General features: G+C 44.1%; 1 protein-coding gene across 2 annotated transcripts in view; it reads left to right on the top strand.

Annotated features, from left to right (window-relative positions):
* The window catches only part of PARN (poly(A)-specific ribonuclease), a 185,762-nt gene that overhangs the window by 17,897 nt on the left and 141,331 nt on the right, over positions 1-26,534 (top strand). For both annotated transcript variants that reach the window (XM_073542882.1, XM_073542883.1), the window contains exons 2-13: positions 2,544-2,621; positions 3,791-3,870; positions 5,796-5,863; positions 5,984-6,065; positions 7,780-7,840; positions 7,920-8,097; positions 10,866-10,931; positions 12,167-12,205; positions 13,296-13,338; positions 24,699-24,779; positions 24,867-24,923; positions 26,335-26,412. In XM_073542882.1, the coding sequence (XP_073398983.1) occupies positions 2,544-2,621; positions 3,791-3,870; positions 5,796-5,863; positions 5,984-6,065; positions 7,780-7,840; positions 7,920-8,097; positions 10,866-10,931; positions 12,167-12,205; positions 13,296-13,338; positions 24,699-24,779; positions 24,867-24,923; positions 26,335-26,412 (911 nt within the window). The remainder of the gene's footprint in view (positions 1-2,543; positions 2,622-3,790; positions 3,871-5,795; positions 5,864-5,983; positions 6,066-7,779; positions 7,841-7,919; positions 8,098-10,865; positions 10,932-12,166; positions 12,206-13,295; positions 13,339-24,698; positions 24,780-24,866; positions 24,924-26,334; positions 26,413-26,534) is intronic.

The following is a 26,534-nucleotide window of genomic DNA, read 5'->3' on the forward strand; positions in this document are numbered from 1 at the left end:
AAATGGCCAGGTCATTAAGGTCAAAATAGGCTTTGTCATGAAGGGGTTAATACCTGCGTTTTTTTTTTTTTTTTTTTTCTCCCCAACACCCATTCAAGTCAATGGGTGCTGCGTTTTGCAAAAACCAAGGTATTGCACAAAATGCTAAGGATAAAAAAACAAGCTGTGCACATCAGATTTCTGAAATCTCATAGACTCTGCCGGTACTGTAAAACGCAGCTGAAGTTTTTCATAAAAGCGGAAAAAAAACGCAACGTGTGAACATAGCCTTAGGGTATCGGCGCACAATGTGTTTCTCAACCTGCCTGAAAAAGGGCCGCAAAAAATAAACCTATTTTGCGAAAAGCTGCCACTTTTTGAAATTTGTTGCCATGGGGGTAATATGATAAGAGACGATGAGTTTCCAGGCTTGGAACGAATTACAAGAAATCCCTGTCTGAATGAGGTCGAATCCCATTAAGTCATGTTATGTTCCTTTTCCACGATGAGCTTTTGACGCTTCATACTGCCCAAAAAAACGCAGCTCCATCAAAGTGGATTAGTTTTATACAAAACTCATGCCCATGGTATTTTGCACGGTGGCTCAGTGGCTAGCACTACAGCCTTGCAGCACTGGAGTCCTGGGTTCGAATCCCACCAAGGACAACATCTGCAAGGAGTTTGTCTGGGTTTCCTCCGGGTTATCCGGTTTCCTCCCACATTCCAAAGACATACTGATAGGGAATTTAGATTGTGCGATGATAATGTGTGCAAACTGTAAAGCGCTGCAGAATATGTTAGCGCTATATAAACATAAAGATGATTATTTTACACTGTAAAGTGCGTTTTTGAAATCATCTCCCCCCCCCCCCCCCCCCCCCCCGCAAATGTCCATTTCTCTTGCGAGTATGCAGAGTTTTATGTGCAGATTTTCTCCATACAATTGCATTGCACTTGAAAAATCCGCAGGCAAAAATAAAAAAACACAACATGTTTTTGGTGCATTTCTGCTAAAAATTCATGTGATCTACATAAGTGCAGAAATGCTCCAGAAAATCCGCAGCGTCAAAAACGCACCAAATACTCAACCTGGGGACCCAAGATGCAAAACCTGGAGTCTGCCCGAAGCTCCGTATCCAAGCTCCATTTATAATGGCAATCATGCCCTTCCACTAGGCTCCCAAATGTGGGCACCCCCATTACACGTCAGGTGAGGGTCTACAATATCACATCTAGGGCATCGGCGTCTGAGCGATTTTCTAATTTATGTGGCAAGATAGGCGTCTTATATTTTCTTTGTAGGTAATATTGCCAGTGGATTTCTATGTACCGTAGAACTTGCTGCTCTAGAAAGTCTGGTGGTTGTCAGGATGCCAGGAAGGTGGACAGGGACGAAGAAATATTGGGGGAAAAATAGATTTGTTACTGGGGAGGTAATGTGCTAGATGTTCAGGTGCTATGCGATTAGTAGGAAGCCTATTGTCACTATTATAGAACTGGCTCTTTTATTTTCCTGGTTTTGGAAAGTTGTGCCAAAAAGCCGCAATAAGACTGTAATGTGAATATAGTCCCATTCACGCTTTGTTTTAGGGTAAGTTCACACTAGGCGGTTTTTTTAGCATTTTTTTAATGCGGTTTTGACATGCTAGACATGTCTCTTGTACATGCTGATAAAGTTTAGTATTGAAAAAAGTCCTGTTCCAAAGAATGGGGCTTCGGAAGAAAAAAAGCTGCAAATCGTGATACTTGCGTTTTTGCAATGTGTTGTTTTTTGTTTTTTTTGTTTTTTCCCCATCACTCATTCAAGTCAATGGGTGAAAAACGTTGAGGGTACGTGCACACGTTGCGGATTTTGATGCGTTTCTGCAGCGTTTTTGGACTCGCGAAATTGCCTCAAATCCGCAGAGCAGAGTGGGCACAATGTTAATGAATGGGAAATGCAAAAAACGCTGTGCACGTGTTGCGGAAAATTCCGCGCGGAATCGCAGCGGTTCATTTTCCGCAGCATGTCAATTCTTTTTGCGGATCCCCAGCTGCGGTTTCCGTTCTGGAACATAAAAATCTCGACCCTCTTGACCCTCTCGACCCACAAGGTAGAAAGTGTTCACAAATCAAAGCCGCTAGCATTTTACCCTACGTTTTCTGCCAAGAGATGCGGATTATCTGCAGAAAAATTCCGCAGGCTAATCCGCAACGTGTGCACATACCCTGAAAGTGACATGCTCAATGTCTAAGAAAACCATGCCAAGCACAAAATACTGATGACAAAAAACAATGTGTGTGCATAAGATTTCAGAAATCTCATAGGCTTTTCTTGCACTGTAAAACACAGCTGAAAATTACCATAAAAAACGCATCAAAAAACGCCCAGTGTGAACTTAAGTCCATTTTATCCCAGCCCTATATTACCTGTGCAGTCTGCCTCTTGGCGGTATATTCTTCTGTGACTTGTGGACATAAGACAGCTATCTGACACCATCGGTCTGCATATAGTAATATGGTTAATAAAGAGGGCATTTAATAAATAAACAATCTTATTTTTTAAATTTACTTTTATTTTCCAGATTTTAAGGACCAGTTACCCACAGTTTGCAAGGCTATCGCAGAGGCAGACTTCTTGGCTATCGATGGAGAGTTTTCGGGTACGTCCTTCTGTACATGCGGCTGATGGGTTTGTATGTACCAAGGGGAGCAACCTAGGGGACATTTCATTTCTAGCAGCCTGAAAATCAATCAGTGGTATTATGGTCATGGTTGCAGAGGTTCGGAAATAGTGTGATGTATTCTCCTTCGCTTTTGTTCACATTTTTGAAAAGAACCAAACCGATAAATATTTTATATCTCGAATTTTTGATCCCAAAGTGGACCAACGCCTTTTACTGGATGTCCGCTTCCCAATCACTCGTTCTCTGTTTTGAGGGACATTATCTTGTTAACAGCTGAAGGGATCACGGAGCCCTTTAATGGGAAATACTAAAGATAATAAGAATAGACAGTTGCATATTGCTATAAAAATATAGAGGTATCGTTGGTTTCTTGGCTTCCTAGACATGGAATGAACAGATATATGTGCAGATTACATGGAATATGTGTTCACTTCACTGTGATCAGGTGTATAGTGAATTTCTTGGGTTTGTTCGGTGGGGGATGAACAATGAAAAATCTACAATTTTTGTATTGGAATGGACACATCCCACATAATCAGATGTGACTTTAAAGAGAGCCGGTCACGTGAAAAAAAGCTATTGACCTTCTGATAGGTGGTTAATCTGTAGGAAAATACCATTCTGAACCTGAAGAAATTAACTTTATTCTTCCCGGTAGCGTTCTGGCTTCACTCGTAGGGGTGGCGCTGGTTCAGTCACCGCTCTGTGTGTAGTGAGCGACAGCTGTAATCGAGCCCCCGGCACTGACTGACAGCAGCTTAGTATTAGAGCCGGCTGTCAGTCAGTGCCGGGACACGGTTACAGCCACCAGTCTCTGTGCGCAGAGCTGTGTCTGAACGCTACCGGCGAATTTCCTCCCAGCAGAGGGACTCTAAGTGTGAGCGCCGAGCAGGTTTAATAAGCCATTAACATGCAAATTTTGGAGAATTTCCACAACCTCCCTGTGTACTAGACACCTTATACAGCTAATTTGCACGCACTAATGTGTACTGCCCATTCACCAGTAAGTAATCCAGATCAGATAAAGAATTATCAGGTCAGTATTGGGATGTAAGATGAAAATCCAAAGCTTTCCTACTTACTCTGAATGTGCTATTTCTTGGCTTGTATAACATGCTGCTTCTTTTTCTCGTCCTGCGTGTTAGGGATCAGTGATGGGCCGTCTTTTACTGCATTAACAAATAGTTTAGACACAGCAGAAGAAAGATACCAGAAGCTAAAGGAGGTCAGTATAACATGAAACACCTTAATGCTTACGATTTCTACACAGCTACATTATTCCGACTTAACTCATTTTTGAAGGTAATTATTGCAATATTTGGGCCTTATTCACACAGCAGTATTTTGTGTTACTACCTGTAAGCCAAGACCAGGAGTGAAATAAAGAGGAACTATAAGGGAAGAGTCAGACGGCCGTATAAGTTGGGCCAGGATCGCAATGCAATGCTCGGACTGGCTGACCACTCTTTGCTCGGCAGATCTAGTAGCCAGCCTGAGCATTGCATTGCAATCCTCGTCCGACTTATTCGGCCATCTGACGGTTCTCCGACAGGTTCACTCCTGTTCTGTTTTGCAGCCGTTCCTGGTTTTGGCTCACAAATACTGATGTATGAATATAAGGCCCTGAAGGGTTGTTCCCTGACGGACATTTATGTATATCTCTGTCATATGTCATAAATGTCTGACTAATGAGTCCTGCACAGTTGTCGAGAAGAGGAGCTCCCCATGCCATCCTGGGAGGTGGCTGCTGTATCCCGGCAGAAAGTGAGGAGCTGGTCTTGCGCCTATGGATGGCACTCCATCCACCTCTACTGTAGGTGCTTGCCCCCTCCAAGGTTTCTGTAACTCCTGCCGCATACAATGGAGCTCCCTGCACACATGTATGACCACCTCCCTATTCTTTCCCTGCTTTTATGGGGCTACTGACATGGATCCTGTGTCATCTATCGAATATTTAGGGGGCAAAAGGGTCTGCGCAAAAGCTGACTCTGGCTTCCATGCCCAGTTTGGCTTGATACACTGAAATATCTATTTGCATTTGCGTATAGCTGTAAAGCATATCTATTTGTGACCAGGGATCCTGTATATATTTCATGCTTCTTGTGATTAGCTTAGACGTCCCCCTAAGCTCAAAGACCGTCAGAGAGTAGTCCTGTATCTGGCATGGTTTTCCTCGATCCCTGAAGTAGGCATAAAGGCCCCGTCACACATAAAGATGCACCAGCGATCCTGACAACGATACGACCTTGTCAGGATCGCTGGCGCAATGCTACATGACCGCTGGTGAGCTGCCAAACAGGCAGCTTCATCAGTGATCAGCACCAGCGAGGATGCTGGTATCTAAGGTAAATATCGGGTTACTAAGCGGCGTGCATCACTTAGTTACCCGATGTGTACCTTTAGAAACCTGCGTGCTCGCGCCGGGAGCTGCCAGCACACAGGTTTCTAAGGTACACATCGGGTAACTAAGTGACGCGCGCCGCTTAGTAACCCGATATTTACCTTAGATACCAGTGCCTGCTTAGAGCGCTGGGAGCCTCGCTGATCGTTGGCTCCCGCTGCCACATGCAGCGATGCGCGCTGGCCAGCAGGAGAGCAACGATGGAAAAAATGGCCCAGGACGATGCTGCATGATCAGCGATACCCGGCGGGGGGGGGGGGGGGGGCGGTCGCTGATCCCCGTCACACACAGCGATCTCGCTGGCGAGATCGCTGTGGCGTCACAAAATCAGCGATCTCGCTAGTGAGATCTGTGTGTGATGGGGCCTTAAGGCCTTATAAACATGGAGTATTAGTCTCCAGCCATAAAGAACTTGATTAGGTGCTACTCGTGAGAGATGTGCAGTGGAAAACCTCTTGTGGTTGAATATTTAGCTTGGAATTTTAAGAAAAAAAAATCTCCTATATGCCTGTGGTACATTAGGACCCCATACATGCCTATGGCCTTCCCACTAAGGTTGTATACACAAGTGCTATAACTTGGCCATATGCATGAGGCCTTGCACCATGTGTCAGTGTAGCCCTGCATGTTCAGTAATCTAGTAAGATGGCATATTAAGTGCTGTGTACTAAATCTGTGTGTGCTCTTGCCTTAGTGTTTTCATCTAACTTTTTTTTGTAACTTTTTATCAAATTTTTCCAATTCTTCAGCATTCTATGGAATTTCTACTGTTTCAGTTCGGTCTGTGCACGTTTACATATGACAGCAAGAAAGCCAAGTATGTTGCATTTTGCTTTGATTTAATTGCTTTTGTTTTCTTTTTATTTTCTATTTTTTACGAAGGTGCTTTTTATTTGTGCTGACTTTTTTTTTATTTATTTTTTTTGCCATCCAACAGATACATCATGAAATCCTTTAATTTTTATATTTTCCCAAGGCCATTCAGCAGAAATTCGCCAGACAAGAAGTTTGTTTGTCAGGTATGTTTTATGTATAAGAAATCATTTTAGAGGGTTACTCCTAAACATATTTGTCTTGGTTGTTGATATTTTTTTTTTTTTCCCCTGATGAGAATTGATTAGACTTAATCCAGTTTGGTAAAAAAAAAAAAAAAAAAAAAAAAGGCTGAACTGTTTCTCAAAAATACTCTTTGTTCATGTGTGTATTTTATATAACCTACTTGTTTACATCTGATGCCACAGACTCATTGACTTGCATGGCTGAGTACAATTCGATTTATGGAAGCAAATCGTGCATGCAGCAATTCTTCTCCCCGCCTTGGACAGACTTGGTCTGAGAAAAAACTGGACATGTGCATGGCCCCAGAGAATAACATTGGTCCCCAATTTTTTGCTGGATCACTGTAGGACTGAAAATATGGTTGATGCCCTTAAGAGTATGTATGCACGCTAAATACTTCCAGTGCACACAATATCAATTCTGGACCATCTTTTTTGGAACTCTTTCCGGCTATACCTCTGGAAATGTTTGAACTAATTCACAATTGTCAGCTATTGGCACTGGCTAAGTTTAGACATCATCTTGAATCTCTGTTAATGTGGTTGTTTGAAGTTCTAAAAATGGGTAAACCTGCAAATTGCTTGGGGGAAAAAAAAAATATAAAAACAAGCAGCTTCCATTTACCTCTCTGGTCTCATGAAGAGAGGGATTTTTGACCCTATAGTGCAGGGATCCCCAACTCCAGTCCTCAAGGCCCACCAACAGATCATGTTTTCAGGATTTCCTTAGTATTGCTCAGGTGATAATTGCTTCACCTGTGCAATACAAAGGAAATCCTGAAAACATGATCTGTTGGTGGGCCTTGAGGACTGGATTTGGGGAACCCTGCTATAGTGTACAGCTCATTGTCTACAAAACCGTCCCTTCCAAGCTGAAAACGGGTGTGCACAGGTGTATACTGAGAGCAGCCGTCTCTATACATAGCTAATAAAGTTGCTTGCCATAGCACTAGAGAGTTTTTCTAGGTCATTGACTAGTTTACGAGCCACCGGTCTTGTATTGCTGGCTACTAGTGATTAACGAGTATACTCGTTTCCCGAATATTTTGGCATGCTCGGAGATTGTTTTTGTGGCTACTGGCCTGCCCGAATACATGTGGGAATTCCCTAACAAACAGGCATTCCACACATGTATTCAGCCTGTCTAGCCGTCACAAATCATGCTGCTACCGAGGCAGAAACCTACATTTCCGAGCACATCCAAATACTCGGAGGGCACCCGAGCAGGCTCGAAAAATCCCAAGCAACAAGTATACTCGCTCATCACTACTGGCTACCTATGTAAGCAGTGTACAACACTATTGGGATGTACTTTACTGCTTGCTCACGGCTAATGAAGCCGACTGTCCCTGACCAGCCTTAGTGTCCCCGCGCTTCTCCCACTCTGCCTATATATACAGCATGGGAGTGTGTTACGTTTGTACCAGTGTGTGACCATACTCTGAACTGTCAATTGTCAAGCGAGCACCACCCACAGCAATGCCGAAAGCCTGGGGGGCCTGGGTTGATGCACTCCTGAAGATAGAACATCCCTTTAAGTGGGACTGAACTACTATACCAGACACAACCTTTTGGCCAAGGAATGGGCTTTTCTTAGGTAGTGCTGGGGGGCTGCATATCTTCCCCCACCCCCTTCCTTATATATATATATATATATATTTTTTTTTTCTTCCAGAGCTCGAGCATAGACTTTCTAGCTAATCAGGGTTTTGATTTTAACAAAGTCTTTCGTGACGGTGAGTTTTCATTTATAACTTTTTTTTTTTTTTTTTTATATAAATGCATCGACTATACATGATGGTTTTTCCTACTTAGGTATTCCATACTTGAACCAAGAGGAGGAAAGACAGCTCCGAGATCAGCAGGAAGATAAGCGTTACCACACAAATGGTGCCAGCACGACGTGTTACATGTATATCTCACCGGATGCGGCCAGAGCTCCTGTCATTCCGGTAATTCCTGATGATCAGAAAGATTTTATCGATGACATTATGTAAGTGTCCAATACAGTTGCTATATTTTTGTTTGGTAATCCTATGTCATAGTGATAATTTACTGTAGTTATTTCCTATTCTCTCAACTATGTAGCTGCTGTTAAATGCCGCTGTCAATCTCTGATAGTGGCATTTAATGAATGCCGCCTATTGGCGTGACCTGGCGCTGAAGGGTTGCTGTGACAGCCGGAGGTCTGCTGAAAACCTCCATACTTGTCATCACAGTACTCCTGTGAAAACCCTTCTGTAAGCCAGTGCGGCCGATCAAAATAGATGGGTTTGGAGACAAATGGGAAAACAAGTAGGTGGGATGGTGCACTTAACTGTTTTGGTGCAGCGAGCGCCTGTATTTAGTTTGAACACTCATTCTGTGCTGTCATTCTGCCTTTTAAGGTGGAAAAATATAGCTTTGGCAACATACTAAAGTCATGCACGTTTCTCTGAAAGGCAGGGGCTCCTATACATTGGCTGCAGAGCAGGGCCAAGACATAAGTTATGGCAATGATACATTGCAAATCTGTAGAAAACTGATGCCAGCTCACCAGTTACTTGGAATTAAACCCTTTAATGACCCTAGCTTTTTTCGGTTTTGCATTTTTGTTTTTCGCTCCCCTTCTTCCCAGAGCCATAACTTTTTTATTTATTTTATTTTTTCATCAATATGGCCATGTGAGGGCTTATTTTTTGCAGGTCAAGTTGTACTTTTGAATGACCTCATTGGTTTTAGCATGTCGTGTACTCGAAAACGGGAAAAAAATTCCAAGTGCGGTGAAATTGCAAAAGAAAGTGCAATCCCACACTTGTTTGTTTTGGCTTTTTTGCTAAGTTCACTAAATGCTAAAATTGACCTGCCATTATGATTCTCGTGGTCATTACAAGTTCATAAACACCAAACATGTCTAGCTTCTCTTTTATATAAGTGGTGGAAAAAAATCCAAAGTTTGCTTAAAAAAAAAAAAAAAAAAAAAAAAAAATTGTACTGTTTTCCGATACCCGTAGCGTCTCTATCTTTAATGATCTGGGATTGGGTGAGGGCTTATTTTTTGCGTGCCGGTCTGACGTTTTTAAGGATATCATTTCTGTGCAGATACAGTCTTTTGATCACCTGTTACTGCATTTTAATACAATGTCATGGCAACCATAAAAAGTAATTCTGGCGTTTTGATTTTTTTTTTTCCCCCGCTACTCTGTTTAGCGATCAGGTTAATCTTTTTTTTTTTTTTTTTTTTCTTCTCCATTGATCGGGCGATTCTGAATGAGGCGATACCAAATGTGTGTGTGACTTTATATAAAGGGGGGCGATTTAAACTTTTATATTTTTTTCATGTTTTTAAAAACCTTTTTTTTTTTTTTCTTCTAATTTTGGCATGCTTCAATAGCCTCCATGGGAGGCTAGAAGCATCCACAACTTGATCGGCTCTGCTACATATAGGCGATGAGCAGATAGCCTATATATAGCTGCATTGCTATGAACGCTAACCACCGGGTGGCGCTCATAGCAATGCAGCATCAACAACCATAGAGGCATCAACAACCATAGAGGTCTCCAGGAGACCTCTGGTTGTTGAGCCAACGCATCGCTGACCCCCGATCATGTGACTGGTTCAGTGATGTGCGCATGCCCGGCAGCCGGAAGCGCCGGTTAAATCCCGCTGTCAGCGTTTCACAGCAGGATTTAATTGTTAATAGTCGCGGGTGGATCGCGATTCCACCTGCGCCTATTGCAGGCACATGTCAGCTGTTCAAAACAGCTGACATGTCCCAGCTTTGATGCGGGCTCACCACCGGAGTCCTCATCAAAGCGGTGGTACTGCCATTGGATGTACTAGTGCATCCAGTGGCAATAAGGGGTTAAAAGCTTTGGCAAAGACTTATGAATAGCGTTCGAAACGCGTCACTTTTTGTTTTGTATAATGTATTGTTTTGGATGAATTTTCTTTGACATATTTTCACTTAAAGTGTATTCTAACTTCTCGTAAATATCCATTTACATATATTTTCCAGTGATACACTGTAACTAGTAATGAGTGGACGTGCTGGGATAAGGTGTTGTCTGAGCATGCTTGTGGCAGTAGTGTCTTCGGCGTGCTCGAATACTGAGTCCCCACGGCTGCATGTCTCACGGCTGTTCGACAGCCACAACACATGCAGGGATTGTCTGTTTATTGCTCATCACTAATTGCAACTCAATGAAAGTAAATGTATCGTAGCCTTGTTGCAGCCAGGAAGTTACAATAAATCCAAAGGTGCTGGACTTTTTGCACCTTCTGTATTAAGGTTGCTGAAACTTAAACATCCCGATGCAGTCGGGAGCAAAGTAACATCGCCATACTGCCACCGCAACATTGTCACGTAGCTCCACACTTACACTAACTGCTAGGAAACGTGGGTGAAGGATGGAAGCCCAAAGGGCGACAGATACGTTTTCAGCCTTAAAATCTCACAAGGCTTGTTATTTTGGCTACTTGAGTTTTGCAAGACATCGCACTATTTCAATGTTGAGTTTCCAATTTCGACCAAAGGAACATCCTGATCACTGATGCTGATTATTTGCTAATATTCTATTACATGGCTATATGCAGGTGGCAGTGTAGAAAACTAATTTATGCCACATACGTTTTATCTTGGGGAGTTGCGCATACTTCACTTTCCAATGTTTTGAGGTAAAGCCGATCAGCCACAGATTCCATGCATTGTTACCGCCTGTTTACTTGTACGGTTATTAGTGAATCTGCGCACGTGTGAACCATGACTTTATTTTTTCCAGAGAATCTGTTGATGGATTTTTAAAAGATGAAGAGAAGAAAGTTCTACAATTAGAACCATGTACTGGGTTTGTGTTTTCCATTTTATTGACCCTTTTTCCTACTGTTTTTATATTTATTGTTCCATAGGGTCCTGCTGGAGGTGGAGGGTCACAAAAAATAATGGATGTTAGAATATTATATGAGTATATGTAGCTATAATCCATAGAATAAATCAGTTGTGCACCTTTGCTAAACACGTTATTTATTACTGATCTTTACTTACAGACAGATTTTTGAGGCCTTAGCTGGGTTCTCAGCTTGCTGGGTTCTCAGCTTGCTGGCTTCACAACTGAAATCGCCCCTTTCTCATTCAATGTCTGCAATGTGCTTGCTCTGTTGACTAGCGTTCTTGGGAATGCCACTAAGCAGTAATTTGATGTAAAGAGCGCTCTCCTTGTATTGTAGGTCAGTTAAGCGCTCTATTATCTGTCAACAAGTTTGTAATCTGTTTTCAGAGGACGCATGAGGCTGTGGGGCCACGTAGAAGTGGACGCAAAGATCCAACTTGCGGCGAACAAGCAGTCACTTCATGGAAGTGGCAGCAGGTTTCCAAGGAATTATTAGAAATTAATTGCATATGGCTTCTCTATTGTTATTGACCACCTCAGCCTATTGTTATTGGGATCCCAGCCTAAATGTAACTCTGGACTAGAATACAAGCTATAATTCTAGTTAAATGGGTTGTCAGTGACATTAAAACAATGATAACCTATCCTTTAGGGTAGGCCATCCATATCTGGTTGGTGGGGGTGCAACTCCCGGCACCCCCACCAGTCAGCTGTTTCTGGTGTCGGTGGCAGCCGGAAGTGCTCAGTTACGGAGCTGCACAGCTCCTTCAACAGAATGGCCACTGCTGGGTACTGTGTACCTACCCCTCTATTTATTCGACTAGGGGGCAGATATGCAGTACCCGGCATCAGCCACTACGCAGTTCTGGCTGCCACAGACACCGGGAGCTTCTGATCGTTGGGGTGCCGGGTGTCGCACCACTACCGATCAGACATTGATGACCTATCCTAATAATTGGACATCAATGAAAACCCCTGACAATTCCTTTTAAATAATGGAATTTGAATAATCTTTTTCTAGATTATAATATGTAGTGTTGACTTGTGTGGAAACTTTAGATAATAGGACATTTGGGACCTTTTACAGATTTTTATACAGTTTAATACTTTCATCTTTTTGCCTATTCCTTGTATCATAAAGTCTTATTGCCTCTTTATAGTTCAGAAAATAAAACCTTTTTTGATTCTTTTAGGTATCAGAGGAAACTTATCTACCAGACAATGAACTGGAAGTAAGTAGTTGTACCATATGTTTATTGCATACATCTGTTCTCACATATGATTAGTCAGTTTCTGAAACAATTGAAGAAAATAGGCTTTAAAAGTGGTAGATACTTGTACACCAGTCAGTGAGTTGCCAAATCGATTTTGTTCTGTGTATCGATTTTAACTCGTGTAACTCATACAGTTTCACTATTGTTGGCAGAGCTTTGCACTTTACTGGGGGAAAAGTGCTATCAACAAACTATACTTTTAATATCCTGACAAATTACACTAAGAACCTTTTGGTAAAGCTCATCATTCTACTGTTTACGGAAAACAAAGATCTACAAAGAAAAGAATACTGTATCTACAGTCAAATATCGTGGAGGTTTAAAGACGTTTTGAGGTGGTTTTGCTGCCTCTGGAACTGTGTGCCTTGACTGTGTGCAAGGCTACATTAAATCTAAAGATTACCAAAGGATTTTTGGTCGCACAGTAGTGCCCAGTGTCAGAAAGCTGGGTTTGCATCCTTGCTCATGGGTCTTCCTGCAGGACAATGACCCCAAACATATTTCTAGAAGCTCCCAGAGATGGTTGGAAACAAAGCATTGGAGAGTTCTGAAGTGGCCACCCCATGGAGGGAGCATAAAATTACTGTTGGGAGAAGGCGCCTTCAAGCAAGAGAGACCCGTAGCAGTTTGCAAAAGAAGAGTGGTCAAAAATTCCAGTTTAGAGGTGTAAGAAGCTAGATGGTAGTATAGGAAGTGATTGTAGTTATTTATTCCAAAGTGTGTGCAACCAAATATTAACTTGAGCGTGCCAACTATCTTCTCTGGACCATTTTTGGGGTTTAGTATGAGATTATGTCCAATTTGCCCTTTTTTGTGTGTGTTGTTCCAAAACACAAAGGAAATAAACATGTGTATAACAAAATGTGTAATTGCAATAATTTTCTGGGAGAAATACTTCATATTTTGGAAGAATTTCAAGGGTTCCAACACTTTTGACCATGACTCAGTCTTGTCAGTGCATTGGCATCGTTTTTGTACGGTATTATTTGTATGTTTTCTCTTCTGTGTCTGATTATTTCTGTGAAAACTTGTGTTCTTCTCTTTTTAGGTTTCCACGAGGCACCCATATAGAAACTGTCCAGTCTCCTAATGTAAGTGAGAGGTATTTGCTTGTCAGGACTTTATGAATAGTGATGTGGAAGCTATAGTTGAATTTTCTCTATCACTTCATTGGGGGACACAGGAAACCATGGGTGTATGCTGCTGCCACTAGGAGACTGACACTATGCAAGTAAGAAAGTTAGCTCCTCCTCTGCCGTACACACCCCACCGACTGGCGCTCAATTCCTCAGTTTAGCTTAGTGTCAGTAGGAGGTGGACACGGGTCTTTCATTAGACCCTTACCTACCTCTGTGTGCGTAGTTTCTTCACAGGTTCCGGAGGGATACAGAGTGAATAGTCACATCTGTATTCCCACAAAGAGACTGAGTACGACTTGTACTGCCACCCCGTATCCTCATATGTCTACCGGCCAGGAACACGTATGCGTGTTCGCCTTCTGTCTCTCACCCACTCGCCGACCAGAGCCTGTCGGTGGATGGAGACACGGTCTGCAACTGGAAATGGGGTAAGTCAGGACTGCAGGAGCTATCAGCAGGCTGAACCCCTCTCTCCTTCCCATGATAGTAATCCACCTGGGCGGTGGGGAACGGTGTTGTGAGTTCTCCTGCCAGGCTCCCTCTGGTGGTAACAGGAGGTAGCGAGGCTGATTTAATCAGTAGAGATCTGCCTCCTGATAATGAGGATGACAATTGGACCTCAGGAATCTCCGACTGGATTTAAGACAGCCGACTCCCTATTCTGGTGCTAGTGATTCCTTCTGGCTTGTCAGGTCTTGGTTTTCAGCTCTGTTCCAGTCATCTAAAGCTAAGTTTTTCTGCTAATGTTCACACTTGATTTTGTTGGTCTATTATTCAGTTTTTTGTGTGGTCAGCCAGCCCTGGCTGGGGCTGTGCTGAATTTCCACTCTTATTTACCTGTATTTGCTAATTTGCTTTTTGTCCCTTATTAGATTGGCCTCTTTTTGCTCTGTCTCAGAATATTTCAGAGTGCTGATATAGTGGGAGAAGTCTAGTGACTTCAGGGTTAATTTTGCTATCAGAAGTGTTGGACATTATATTTGTAGGGTTTTTTGCAGATTGCAGACAGTGTCTTTCCTTTCCTATCCTTTCTAGTTAGTTTGGGCCCCATCGTTTGCTCAGCCTATTTTCCTGCCTGTGTTTGTGCTTTCATCTTGTTTCACCGTCAATACATGTGTGGGGGCTGTCTTTCCTTTGGGGTCTGCTCTGGGGCAGTTTTCCCCTTTTCTTGCTTCAGGCTTACGTAGTTCTCCGGCTGTGACGAAGCGTCTAGGATCATCGTAGGTATGCTCCACGGCTGCTGCTAGTTGTGTGGTTAGGATCAGGAATCTGCATAGTTACCAACCTCTCTGGTTTTCTGTGACTTAGCTTGTTTTGTTTTTTTCTCCTCGGTGACCCATTCATAACAGAATCACCAGCCATACCGCAGATTCTAGGGTACTCAAAAGCAGGAAAAAGTTCTTAAAAAAAAAAAAAAAAAAGTGTCAGAATTTATTTTTTTTTTAATATTTTTTTCCTCTGGGGCCGTAGGAGGATTTTTTTTGTTTTCCTAATGGAGATTAAGCAATTGTCTGATCGTGTGGATGCATTTTTTTCAAGCCTTGGGGTTGTTGTATGAAGAACCTAATGCTGTTGATCAAGCTGAGAGAACCCTGTTGGCATTAAACCAGGGTCAGGATTCTGCAGAGTTATACTGTAAAATTCCGAAAGTGGGTGGTCCTTACTACATGGAATGATAGTGCATTGGCAGCTCTCTTTTGGAAGGTTTTATCAGATACCGTAAAAGATGTTATGGTGGGATTTCCTGTTCCCTCTGCTCTGGATGATTCTATGTCATTAGCCATTCAAGTTGATCGGCAGTTACGTGAACGTAAAACTACACGGGAGTCGCTGTCACCTTTTGAACAAACGTCTGAACCTATGCAATGTGATGGGGTTTTGTCTAGGGCGCAACGTGAGGAGTTTAGAAGGCGTAATAAGCTGTGTTTTTTTTCTGTGGAGACGTCTCTCATACCATTTGTCTGCCCTAAACGAGAGAAACGTTTTGCACACACATTTGCTGTGGGCAGTGTACAACCTAAGTTTCTTTTGGCAATTACACTGATCTGCTCCTTATCCACGTTTTCCACGAAGGCTTTTGTGGATTCAGGAGCAGCGTTGAATCTGATGGATTTGGACTTTGCTAAACATTGTGGTTTTTCCATGACGCCTCTGCGGATGCCTATTCCTTTGAGGGGTATTGATGCTACTCCTTTAGCGGAGAATAAACCTCAGATTTGGACCCAGGTGACAATGCGAGTTGCCCCAGACCACCAAGAAAATTGTACATTTTTGGTGCTGCATAATTTGCATGATACTATTGTTCTGGCTTTTCCTTGGTTGCAAACTCCTAATCCAGTTTTGGATTGGAAATCTGGGTCTGTGGTGAGTTGGGGTTGTCAGTGTGTTCTTAGGGACGCTCCTGTTTTCTCCACCTCTCCTCAGTCTCATGATATTCCTGATTATCTAGCCGATTTTTCTGATGTATTTAGTGAGAGCAAGTCTGCGTCTTTGCCTCCTCATAGGAGTTATGACTGTGCAATTGAGTTGATGCCTGGGTGTAAATTTCCCAAGGGTCGGCTTTTCAACTTATCAGTACCTGAGCATGATGCTATGCGATCCTATATTAAGGAGTCGTCAGAGAAGGGTCATATTAGACCATCCTCGTCAACCTTTAGGTGCTGTTGTGTGTGTGTGTTTTTTTTTTTTTTTTGGTGGCCAAGAAAGATGGATCATTAAGACTGTGTATTGATTATCGTTCCCTTAACAAGATGACTGTTAAATATCAGTACCCGTTACCTCTGATGTCTGATTTATTCTCCAGAGTTAAGAGTGCCTGCTGGTTTACTAAGCTTGACCTCAGGGGGGCGTATAGTCTTATTCGCATCAAGCACGGGGATGAATGGAAGATGGCGTTTAATACTCCGGAGGGACATTTTGAGTACCTGGTGATGCCTTTTGGGCCCACTAATGCCCCTTTTGTCTTCCAGTCCTTTAGGAATGATATTTTCCGTGACCTTGTGGATAAGTTTTTGATCATCTATCTGGATGACATTTTGATCTTTTCTAGTGATTATGATTCTCATGTGGAACACGTCCGGACTGTGTTCTGGATTTTGAGGGAGAATTCCCTGTTTGTTAAGGGATCGAAATACCTCTTTGATGTACAGAGGATTTCATTTTTGGGATTTATCTTGTCTCCATCGACTATTTAAATGGACCTGGACAAGGTACAGGCCATTTATGATTTGGTTCAGCCTATTTCTTTGAAGGCCCTCCAGAAGTTTTTGGGTTTTGCGAATTTCTATCGTAAATTTTTAGGTAATTTTTCTGGTATTGTCAAACCACTGACTGATCTGACCAAGAAGGGTGCTGATGTGCTGAATTGGTCTCCTGAGGCTGTCTCAGCATTTCAGGAGCTTAAGCAGAGATTTACTTCAGCTCCAGTTTTATGGCAACCTGATGTCTCACTTCCATTTCAGGTGGAGGTAGATGCTTCTGAAATTGGTGCAGGAGCTGTTTTGTCCCAAAAAGACCCTGTGACTTCTAAGATGAATCCCTGTGCCTTCTTTTCTCGAAAGTTATCCCCATCTGAACGCAACTATGACGTGGGGAATTGGGAATTGTTGGCCATGAAATGGGCATTTGAGGAGTGGAGACATTGGTTGGAGGGAGCTAGACATCAAGTTGTGGTCCTCACCGATCACAAGAATTTGATTTATCTGGAGTCGGCCAAATGCTTGAATCCTAGACAGGCTAGATGGGCCTTGTTTTTCACGCTTTTTAATTTTGTGGTCTCTTCTCTTCCGTGCACTAAAAATGTTAAGGCAGGCGCCCTTTCTAGGAGTTTCTTTGCCGATTCCCTTAGTGTGACCGAGCCTACTACCATCCTAGGTGAAGGGGTAGTTCTTTCTGCCATTTCACCTGATTTGAGACGCACCCTGGAGGAATTTCAGGATAAACCTGAGCGTTGCCCTATGGGAAAATTGTATGTTCCTGACCAGTGGAGAAAGAGAGTGATGTCTGAAATTCATTGCTCCGCATTGGCTGGTCATCCAGGTATTTTTGGTACCAGAGATTTGGTGAGTCGGTCTTGTTGGTGGCCCGCCTTATCTCGTGACGTCAGGAATTTTGTACAGTCCTGTGGGACTTGTTCTCTGGCTAAACCCTGTTCTCATTCTAGTGGATTGCTGATGCCCTTGCCGGTGCCCAAGAGGCCATGGACCCATATCTCAATGGATTTTATTTCTGATCTTCCTGTCTCTCAGAGAATGACTGTTATCTGGGTGATTTGTGATAGATTTTCGAAGATGGTCCATCTTGTACCACTCCAAAAGTTGCCATCTTCTGCTGAGTTGGTACCCTTGTTTTTACAACAGGTGGTTCGGTTACATGGGATTCCTGAGAACATTGTGTCCGACAGAGGAGTCCAGTTTGTTTCCAGATTCTGGAAAGCCTTTTGTTCCAATCTGGGAATTCAGTTATCCTTCTCCTCCACGTTTCATCCCCTGACCAATGGACAGACTGAGAGAACAAACCAGACCTTGGAGTCTTATTTGCGATGTTTTATATCTGCTGATCAGGAAGATTGGGTCTCATTTTTGCCCTTGGCCGAATTCGCACTGAACAATAGAGCTAGTTCTGCCACTCTGATGTCACCCTTTTTCTGTAATTTTGGGTTTGATCCTCGATTCTCTTCAGGGCAAGTGGAATCTTCGTCCTGCCCAGGTGTAGACACTGTGGTTGAGAGAATGCAGCAGATATGGGACCAAGTGGTGGATAAGTTGTCACTCTCTCAGGAAAAGGCCCAGCGATTTTTTTTTTTTTTTTTTTTTTTTTTTTTTTCCAACCGGCATAGGACCATTGGTCCCTGGTTTAAAGTGGGTGATATGGTTTGGTTGTCTAAGAATATTCCTATGAAGGTTGCATCTCCAAAATTTAAGCTAAGATTTATTGGTCCTTATAAGATTTTGGAGATTCTTAATCCTGTTTCTTTTCGATTGGCTCTTCCAGTTACGTTCAAGATCCATAACGTATTTCACAAATCTCCGTTGAAGAGGTTTGTTGAGCCAGTGGTGCCTATGGCAGCACCTCCTGACCCTGTGTTGGTTGAAGGCAATGTGGAATATGAGGTAGAGAAAATATTGGATTCTCGTTTGGTTAGATGGAGACTCCAGTATTTGGTCAAATAGAAGGGTTATGGCCAGGAGGATAATTCTTGGGTCTCTGCCTCTGATATTCATGCCAATAGATAGGTTCGTGCTTTTCACCGGGCCCATCCTGATCGGCATGGATGAGGGCTCGGTCACCCCTCCTCAAGGGGGGGGGGGGGTACTGTTGTGAGTTCGTTTTCTGGTCCACCAGTTGTGAGTTCTCCTGCCAGGCTCCCACTGGTGGTAACAGGAGGTAGTTTGGTTGTTTTAATCAGTAGAGATCTGCCACCTGATGAGGGTGACGATTGGACCTCAGGAATCTCAGACTGGATTTAAGACTTCCGACTCCCTATTCTGGTGCTGGTGATTCCTTCTGGCTTGTCAGGTCTTGGTTTTCAGCTCTGTTCCAGTCATTTAAAGCTACGTTTTTCTGCTAATGTTCATACTTGATTTTGTTGGTCTATTCAGTTTTTTGTGTGGTCAGCCAGCCCTGGCTGGGGCTGTGCTGAATTTCCACTCTTATTTACCTGTATTTGTTAATTTGCTTTTTGTCCCTTATTAGATTGGCCTCTTTTTGCTCTGTCTCAGAATATTTCAGAGTGCTGATATAGTGGGAGAAGTCTAGTGACTTCAAGGTTAATTTTGCTATCAGAAGTGTTGGACATTATATTTGTAGGGTTTTTTGCAGATTGCAGACAGTGTCTTTCCTTTCCTATCCTTTCTAGTTAGTTTGGGCCCCATCGTTTGCGCAGCCTATTTTCCTGCCTGTTTGTGCTTTCATCTTGTTTCACCGTCAATACATCTGTGGGGGCTGTCTTTCCTTTGGGGTCTCCTCTGGGGCAGTTAGTTTTCCTATTTTCTTGCTTCAGGCTTATGTAGTTCTCCGGCTGTGACGAAGCGTCTAGGATCATCATAGGTACGCTCCACGGCTGCTGCTAGTTGTGTGGTTAGGATCATGGATCTGCAATCTGCATAGTTACCAACCTCTCTGGTTTTCTGTGACTTGGCTTGTTTTGTTTTTTTTCTCCTCGGTGACCCATTCATAACAGGACGGGCAAGCTTCCTTAAGCGGCATTACCTGTATTTAGCGTTCCCAGCGCCGCGAAACTGCGGTTCTCTTTAGACCCCCGCCCCGCGCTTTCCGTTGGCCGCCGTTTCTAATCCAGGCCCCGGCTTCAGTTCCGGCCTAGTTCTGAGGCGACGCAACGCCCCCATTTTCAGGCCGGCTTTTTCTTCTGAGGAACAGTCCCGCCTGTCTGGCGCCGCCCACCGCTTCTGAGGGTTAGAGGTGTCGCAGGGGCCCGCCCACTCCTCCCAGTATAGGAGGGAGTGGAGTTTTCTTATGCTCCTAACAGAGTGGTTAGCTCCGCCCTCCTCTCTGGTGAGCGGATTCCCGCCCACAGCATTCAGGAGCGTGTTTTTTACCTCAGTTTTTCCTCAGCCTGTGAGCTGCTTGTCTCTGCTTCAGCGTGCTGTGTACACAGGTTCCGTGAGTAGCTCTGTGCTGCAGACTGACACCCTCCTCAGCTCTCCGTCCCCTAACTGTCTGGCACTGTTAGTGGGTTAGCTCATAATGTCTAATTCTAAACCAATTCTCTCTGCTTCTTCTGTGGTAGTCAGTCATTTTGCACGTTCTTCTTGCAAACGCAAGTTTCCATCAGGTCAGTCCTCTCCCCTCTGTCAGGACTGCAGCAATCCCACTGAACCCACCGCTCAGGAGCCCCCGGTTGTCCCGAGTGAGGTTGAGGCCCCTATCCCAGGGTGGGCTTCCTCTCTGTCTCAATCTGTGTTGGATCTCACCAAGGTGTCCCATACCTTGGTGTCCGTACTGGATAAGTTGCCACTACAGACTTCTGCAGGACCCAGCAGGTCGCAGGATGCTCCGGTCGAGCCTGTTAATATTGGCCGCAAAAGAGCCAGACGGGAGCACCGGTCCGGTTCCTCTTTCCGTTCCGCATTGCCCCATAGTCCGTCCAAACAGCCTCGCTTATCAAGATCTTCCTCCCCTGAGCCAGGTGAGACTTTCTCGGATGGACCCTCTGAGGATGTTTTGGAGCTGGACTCGGACCAAATCGCTGATATGAGGGATATAGTTCAGAGCCTCACTGCAGCGATTAACCAGTCCTTCAATATCAAAGATTCTCTGGAGGAACCCGCGAACCAGAAGGTTTCTTTCAGACGGTCGAAACCACCTTCCAAGGTCTTCGCTCATCATTCGGAGTTCCAGAAAATTCTTTCCAGAGAGAGAGAAAATTCGACCAGATGTTTTCAAAGAGGAAAACGCCTTGGGGTGTTATATCCTTTCTCGCCGGAACTCATTGCAGACTGGTCAGCTTCACCGACCGTGGACCCTCCGGTTTCAAGACTATCTAACAGCACGGTCCTTCTGATTTCTGGGGGAGCATCTAGCAGACACTAAGACAGTCATAGAATCTTTTCCTTAGTCAGCCTTCGAAGTGGCGTCTTCTGTTCTAAGCCCGGCCTTTGCTTCTACTTGGGCTTCTAAGGCCATAGCGAAATGGGCTAAGGACCTCCGCCAAGGCATTTTGGCTGGAGACCAGCCAGAGCAGCTGGCGGATCTCGCTGACCAAATTTCGCATGCAGGCTAATATTTGGTCTCGGCCTCCCTGGATGCCGCATCCTGCGCAGCTCAGGCATCAAGCAACTTGGTGGCTATTAGGCGCACAGTTTGGCTTAAGGCTTGGCGATAGGACTTATCGTCAAAGTCCCTCACCATTTTACCGTTTCAGGGATCGAGTCTTTTCGGCGATAGGCTCGACCAGATCATTAAGGATGCCACTGGGGTTACAAGCTCCCTTCTCCAGTCAAAACCTTGTCGACCTCCTCCGAAACGTCAGTTTCGACCCTTTCGGCCTTTTCGTCGCTTCATGACAGCAGATACATCTTCCCACCAGCAGAGGCCTCAACCGCGCCAAGATAGGAAAAGAGTCTCCTTTAGGCCCACTCCTTCCTGGCGATCTCATTCTTCCCAGGGTAGATCTACCAGTCCTAGACTTGGAAGATCTTCCTCCGCATGACTGGAATCAGAACACCGGAGCATACTCCCAGGTGGGCGGCCGTCTTCTTGTCTTCAGGGACGTATGGCTTGCCTCGGTGAAAGACGCTTGGGTCAGGGAAGTTGTATCTTCAGGATACAAAATAGAATTTGTTTCTTGTCCTCGGGATCGATTCTTCGAATCCCAACCCCCCCCAAAGACCCCGCCTTGGTTCCGGGTTTCTTTACAGCCATCGACTCTCTTCTCAAGTCGGCAGTGATTGTTCCAGTACCAGAAAAAGAGCGATTCACAGGTTTCTATTCAAACCTGTTTGTAGTGCCGAAAAAAGGAGGCACGGTTCGGCCCGTTCTGGACTTAAAACTGCTGAACAAAAGGGTCTGTCTGTGACATTTCAGGATGGAGTCCCTTCGTTCAGTAATCGCTTCCATGGAGGCACAAGAATTCCTGTGCTCCATAGACATTCAAGACGCCTATCTACATGTCCCAATCTTCCAGGGTCATCAAAAATTCCTGCGTTTCGCGATACATCGGGATCACTTTCAGTTTGTCGCCCTGCCGTTCGGGCTCGCCACTGCCCCCCAGGGTTTTTACAAAAATCATGGCAGCGTTGATGGCCATTTTGAGGATCAGAGGTCTCGTGCTCTTCCTGTACCTCGACGACATCCTCATCAAAGCTCCATCCTTGCCCCAGGCTCTCGAAAGTCTGACCATTGTATGCGACACTCTTGCTCGATTCGGGTGCATCATCAACACAAAAAAGTCCTGCCTAGTTCCAACACAGCGCCTTGTGTTTCTATGCATACTTTTCGACACTCGTCAGGCAAAGGTCTTCCTTCCCGACGACAAGAGAGTAACTCTTTGGCGGGATGTTCGTTTGCTTCAGGGCCCCCAACTCATTTCCCTCCGATCAGCCATGAGAGTTCTAGGGAGGATGGCTGCAACGTCGGAGGCGATTCCCTTCTCCCAATTCCACTCAAGACCGCTTCAGCGGGCCATTCTGTCGCAGTGGAACAATTCTGTCTCCTCACTGGATCTTCCAATTCGACTCATTTCAGGTCAAGCTTTCCCTCAATTGGTGGCTAACATCTCCTCTTATCGCCCAATTTTACAAGGTCCACACTTACGCTTCGACGGATGCCAGCCTAGGAAGAAGGATCTTGCAGGCGGCGGTGGTGAGTCCGCTGACCTGATGGAAGTTTGTTTCCCACCCCTGGGACTGCTTTGGGACGTCCCATGGTTCCTGTGTCCCCCAATGAAGCGATAGAGAAAACAAGATTTTTAGTTGCTTACCGTAAAATCTGTTTCTCGGAGCCTTCATTGGGGGACACAGCACCCTCCCATGCGTTCAACTTCTGTACTTTGTAATATAGTTCTAGTTGAATTGCTGGTTTACTTTATGTTCTATTGCTTCTCCTACTGCTTTCTCACTATAAAGACTCTTCAGCTAAAGTTATTTGATAGGTGAAAGCATCTTGGGTTATGTTCACAAGTGGCGTTTTTGCTGCTTATTTTACGCAGCATTTTACAGTACCATTATAATCCATAAGATTTCTGAAATCTCATGCTCTCGCTGCATATTTTTTTTTTTTTTTTTTTTTTCACACGGATTTTGAGCCCTGCTGCAATTTTGTCAAGATGCATCATATCAATTCTTTTCAGCCATTAAAATGACTTGCCGAAAAGCACAAGTAAATGCTGCAAAAAGCATGCTAAAATGCCGTATTTTTCCTGGCACCACTCTGCATTTTTGCAACGTTTCTTTTCTGGACCAAACACCAATGTGGAAACATACCCTTAAAGGGAATCTGTCACTTTTTTTTATTTATTTATTTTTTGTCTGCATTGACATCAGGGGCTTATCTACAGCATTCTGTAATGCCACCCTCCTCCTTACTTCTGCCGCAGCTCCTGCGCAGGTGTACTTTATCTGCTCTGTTGAGGGCAGAGTAAAATACTGCAGTGCGCAGGCGCTGGGAAAGGTCAGAGAGGTGCAGCGCCTGCGCACTGCAGGAATTTGTTCTGCCCTCAACATGGCAGATAAGTACGCCTGCGCAGGAGCGCGATGCCGGAGAGCCTGTGAAGAAAGCAGTTGGACGGCATCGCAAGAAGATGGGAGGCGCCGGATCCGGACCTGCAACACCCATCGGACCGGACTGCCCCCTCCGGTGAGTATAATCTAACTCCTTTTTCTTCTCTTTCAGGTTACATCGGGGGCTTATCTACAACTTTACAGAATGCTGTAGATAAGCCCCTGATGTCGGTGCCGGCAGCTGATAGCCAAAAAAAAAAAGGGTGACAGATTCCCTTTTAATGTGGTTTTCCAATGCTGGTCAACCTCTTAATGAGCTCAAGGAGGTAAAACAAAAACATGAAAACTCAATACTTGTATCCTGAATTGGTGGAATTTCTTTGTAAATGTTGAGTATCCTGCCAGTCTCTTGGGATCAACATCCAACAAGGGCTGTGGGTGAGCGCTGCAGCCAATTAGCCTTAACTGATGAGCTTCAACTTTTCACATTTTATCCAAGCCGGATGCAGAGAACTAGGGAGACTGGTGGGGGGGCATATCGAGTACGGAGAAGGAGCGGCAACAGTCATGTAGGTATCGTGGGGTTTTTAACCTTCCCGGTCCAATTGATGGTTTTAAAGTGGCAGACAACCCATTAAAGTATTAATGTCTAAGGCTAGTTTCACACTAGCGCTTTGGAGCGCAGCGACGGCCTGCGCACTGCCGCCGCTAAGCCCCACCCCTGCCACGCCTCCGCCGGTAGCTCCGCCTGCCGGCGCATGACGCTGCTGCCGACCTGCGCCAAACGCAACCTGCTGCAGTTTGGTTGCGCTCGGCGCACCGTCAAAAAGGCGCATGCGCCCCCCCCCCCCCCCGTGATAAAGATGCAGGACGCATGTAGCGTCATGCGCCGGTAGGCGGAGCTACCGGCGGGGTGGGGCTTAGTGGCGGCCGTGCGCAGGCCGTTGCTGCGCTCCAAAGCGCTAGTATGAAACTAGCCTTAGCCGTTTAAAAAAAAAAAAAAAAAAACACCCGTGATGGAGGTGTTGCATTGATGTTGTCTCTTTTGGTTGTAGTATTGTTTCTACCTTATTTTTATATATTTTTTAAGTTGAGTTTACATATTGTAAGATGCATATACCTTCTGTTTTCTAGAGTGAAAGGTGCATGGTTATCACCAAAGTAGATGAAGAAGAGAGAAAGACAAAAGAGCTACAGAAAAAGGCCAAAGAACAGGTACAGCTGAAATGTCCCATACATTTGGATAACGATAAGCTTCCCTTCATGATACCAGTGCTGTGTATTTGCCTTTTTTTTCTGCAGGAAGATCTTAATGATGCTGTTGGGTTTTCTAGAGTTATTCAAGCAATCTCATCCTCTGTAAGTACAAAATGCGCACAATAATTAGAATGAACACTAGCGACACTCGGGTCACTTCTATTGAGTTTTCCGCTGGGCAGGCGACATCTGTTCACAGAAAAATACAACTGAAGAGGAGCATGTCACTAGAAATTGTTTTACTTTTCAAAATGTTTTTTAGGTTCAATTTATTCTTTGGCAATTTTTTTTTTTTTTTTTTAAACATGGAGGTGATCACTGGGGCTTTTTTTTTTTTGTTTTCTTCTTTACGCCATTGTTTTAGGAAATCCATATTTATATAAGCTGCAATGAGCAGACTCTGTCCCATTCTTTTGCACTAAAGCATCTAATGAGCAGAGGTCATTGTGAAGGGAGAGCAGGTCAGCTGTGACATCACCTATTATTGGATCCTGTGTTATCAGCTGTTACCTGTCATGGTAATCCTGCCTCTGATGGTAAAGAAACTGCTGAAAAGACAGTCAAAAATATCCCCAGTGGCTTTTTTTTTTTTTTTTAAATAAAGATTGTAATAAGAAAATAAAAACATTGGCAATTTTATTCTTTTAAATAAGGGTAACGCAACAATCTGATTTAACTCTTTTCGCTTCTTCCCGACATATGAAACTTCTAAGTCTTATGTCATATCCCCCCTTTTTATTTTCATGTAACCCTATATTTATTTCCAGGCTCTCTTTTGACTTGTGTGTAATCTCAAATCTATGTTTATCTACTTTGCGTGAATTTATGTACTCACTTGCTGAAGTTACTATATTCTATTGATAATGAGCTCTTGCTCAAGCAGCCGGCATAAGACCGCCAATAGTGCTATATTTCAGTACATGATTAGAGAGCGGATTTCATGGCATCCACTTCATCAGGTCTTGCTGATGAGGGTTTTTTCCCCCCACATTTATTTAATATCCAGTGCCTTTTTAACATTTGCAGCAGAGCTATGGGAGTCCCGGGTCTTGAGACCCCACTGATCTGAGTCTGTACACAGATTGAGGTGCAGGCTCAGACTTTGTACTGAGGCCGTACAATGCTCTATGTGCACATGATCAAGCAGGACCATTTGTGTCTGCTTTATTTAGCATTGCATAAATATGGTGAAACACCTTAGCCATATACCAAATGCTGGTTCGGCTCACAGCTTTTCCTCCTGACGTCTCCCCACCCCTATATACATGCACCCTTGGGCTCAGGGCGCCTCCCGCCGACATCAACTGATTCAGTCGACATTTACTTAGTGTATGGTCACCATTACATTACCATGGGGAGATTTTGTGAAGACAGGAAAAATGTGCTTGATATATTTCTAATTTAAACATTCTGCTGTATACATGCAGCCTATCCTTTTATATTCTGACAGTTTCTTAGTGGCACAGACAAATGTTAAGTTTAATAGTAATTTTCAGATCTCATTTTCTTGCAGGGTAAACTCGTGGTTGGACACAACATGATGTTGGACGTCATGCACACCATAAATCAGTTCTATTGTCAATTGCCTGTTGTAAGTGGTTCTTTTGGTTGACTATTTCCTTGTGTGTAAGTCAGTGGTGGGGGGAACCTTTTTTTTTTTTTTTTTTTTTTTTTTTTTCCTGACAAGGGCCATTTTCAAATTTATACCATCCT

The sequence above is a fragment of the Dendrobates tinctorius genome, unplaced genomic scaffold, assembly GCF_039654945.1.
Source record: "Dendrobates tinctorius isolate UK_male_01 unplaced genomic scaffold, ASM3965494v1 ptg000129l, whole genome shotgun sequence".
Taxonomy (NCBI): Eukaryota; Metazoa; Chordata; class Amphibia; order Anura; family Dendrobatidae; genus Dendrobates; species Dendrobates tinctorius.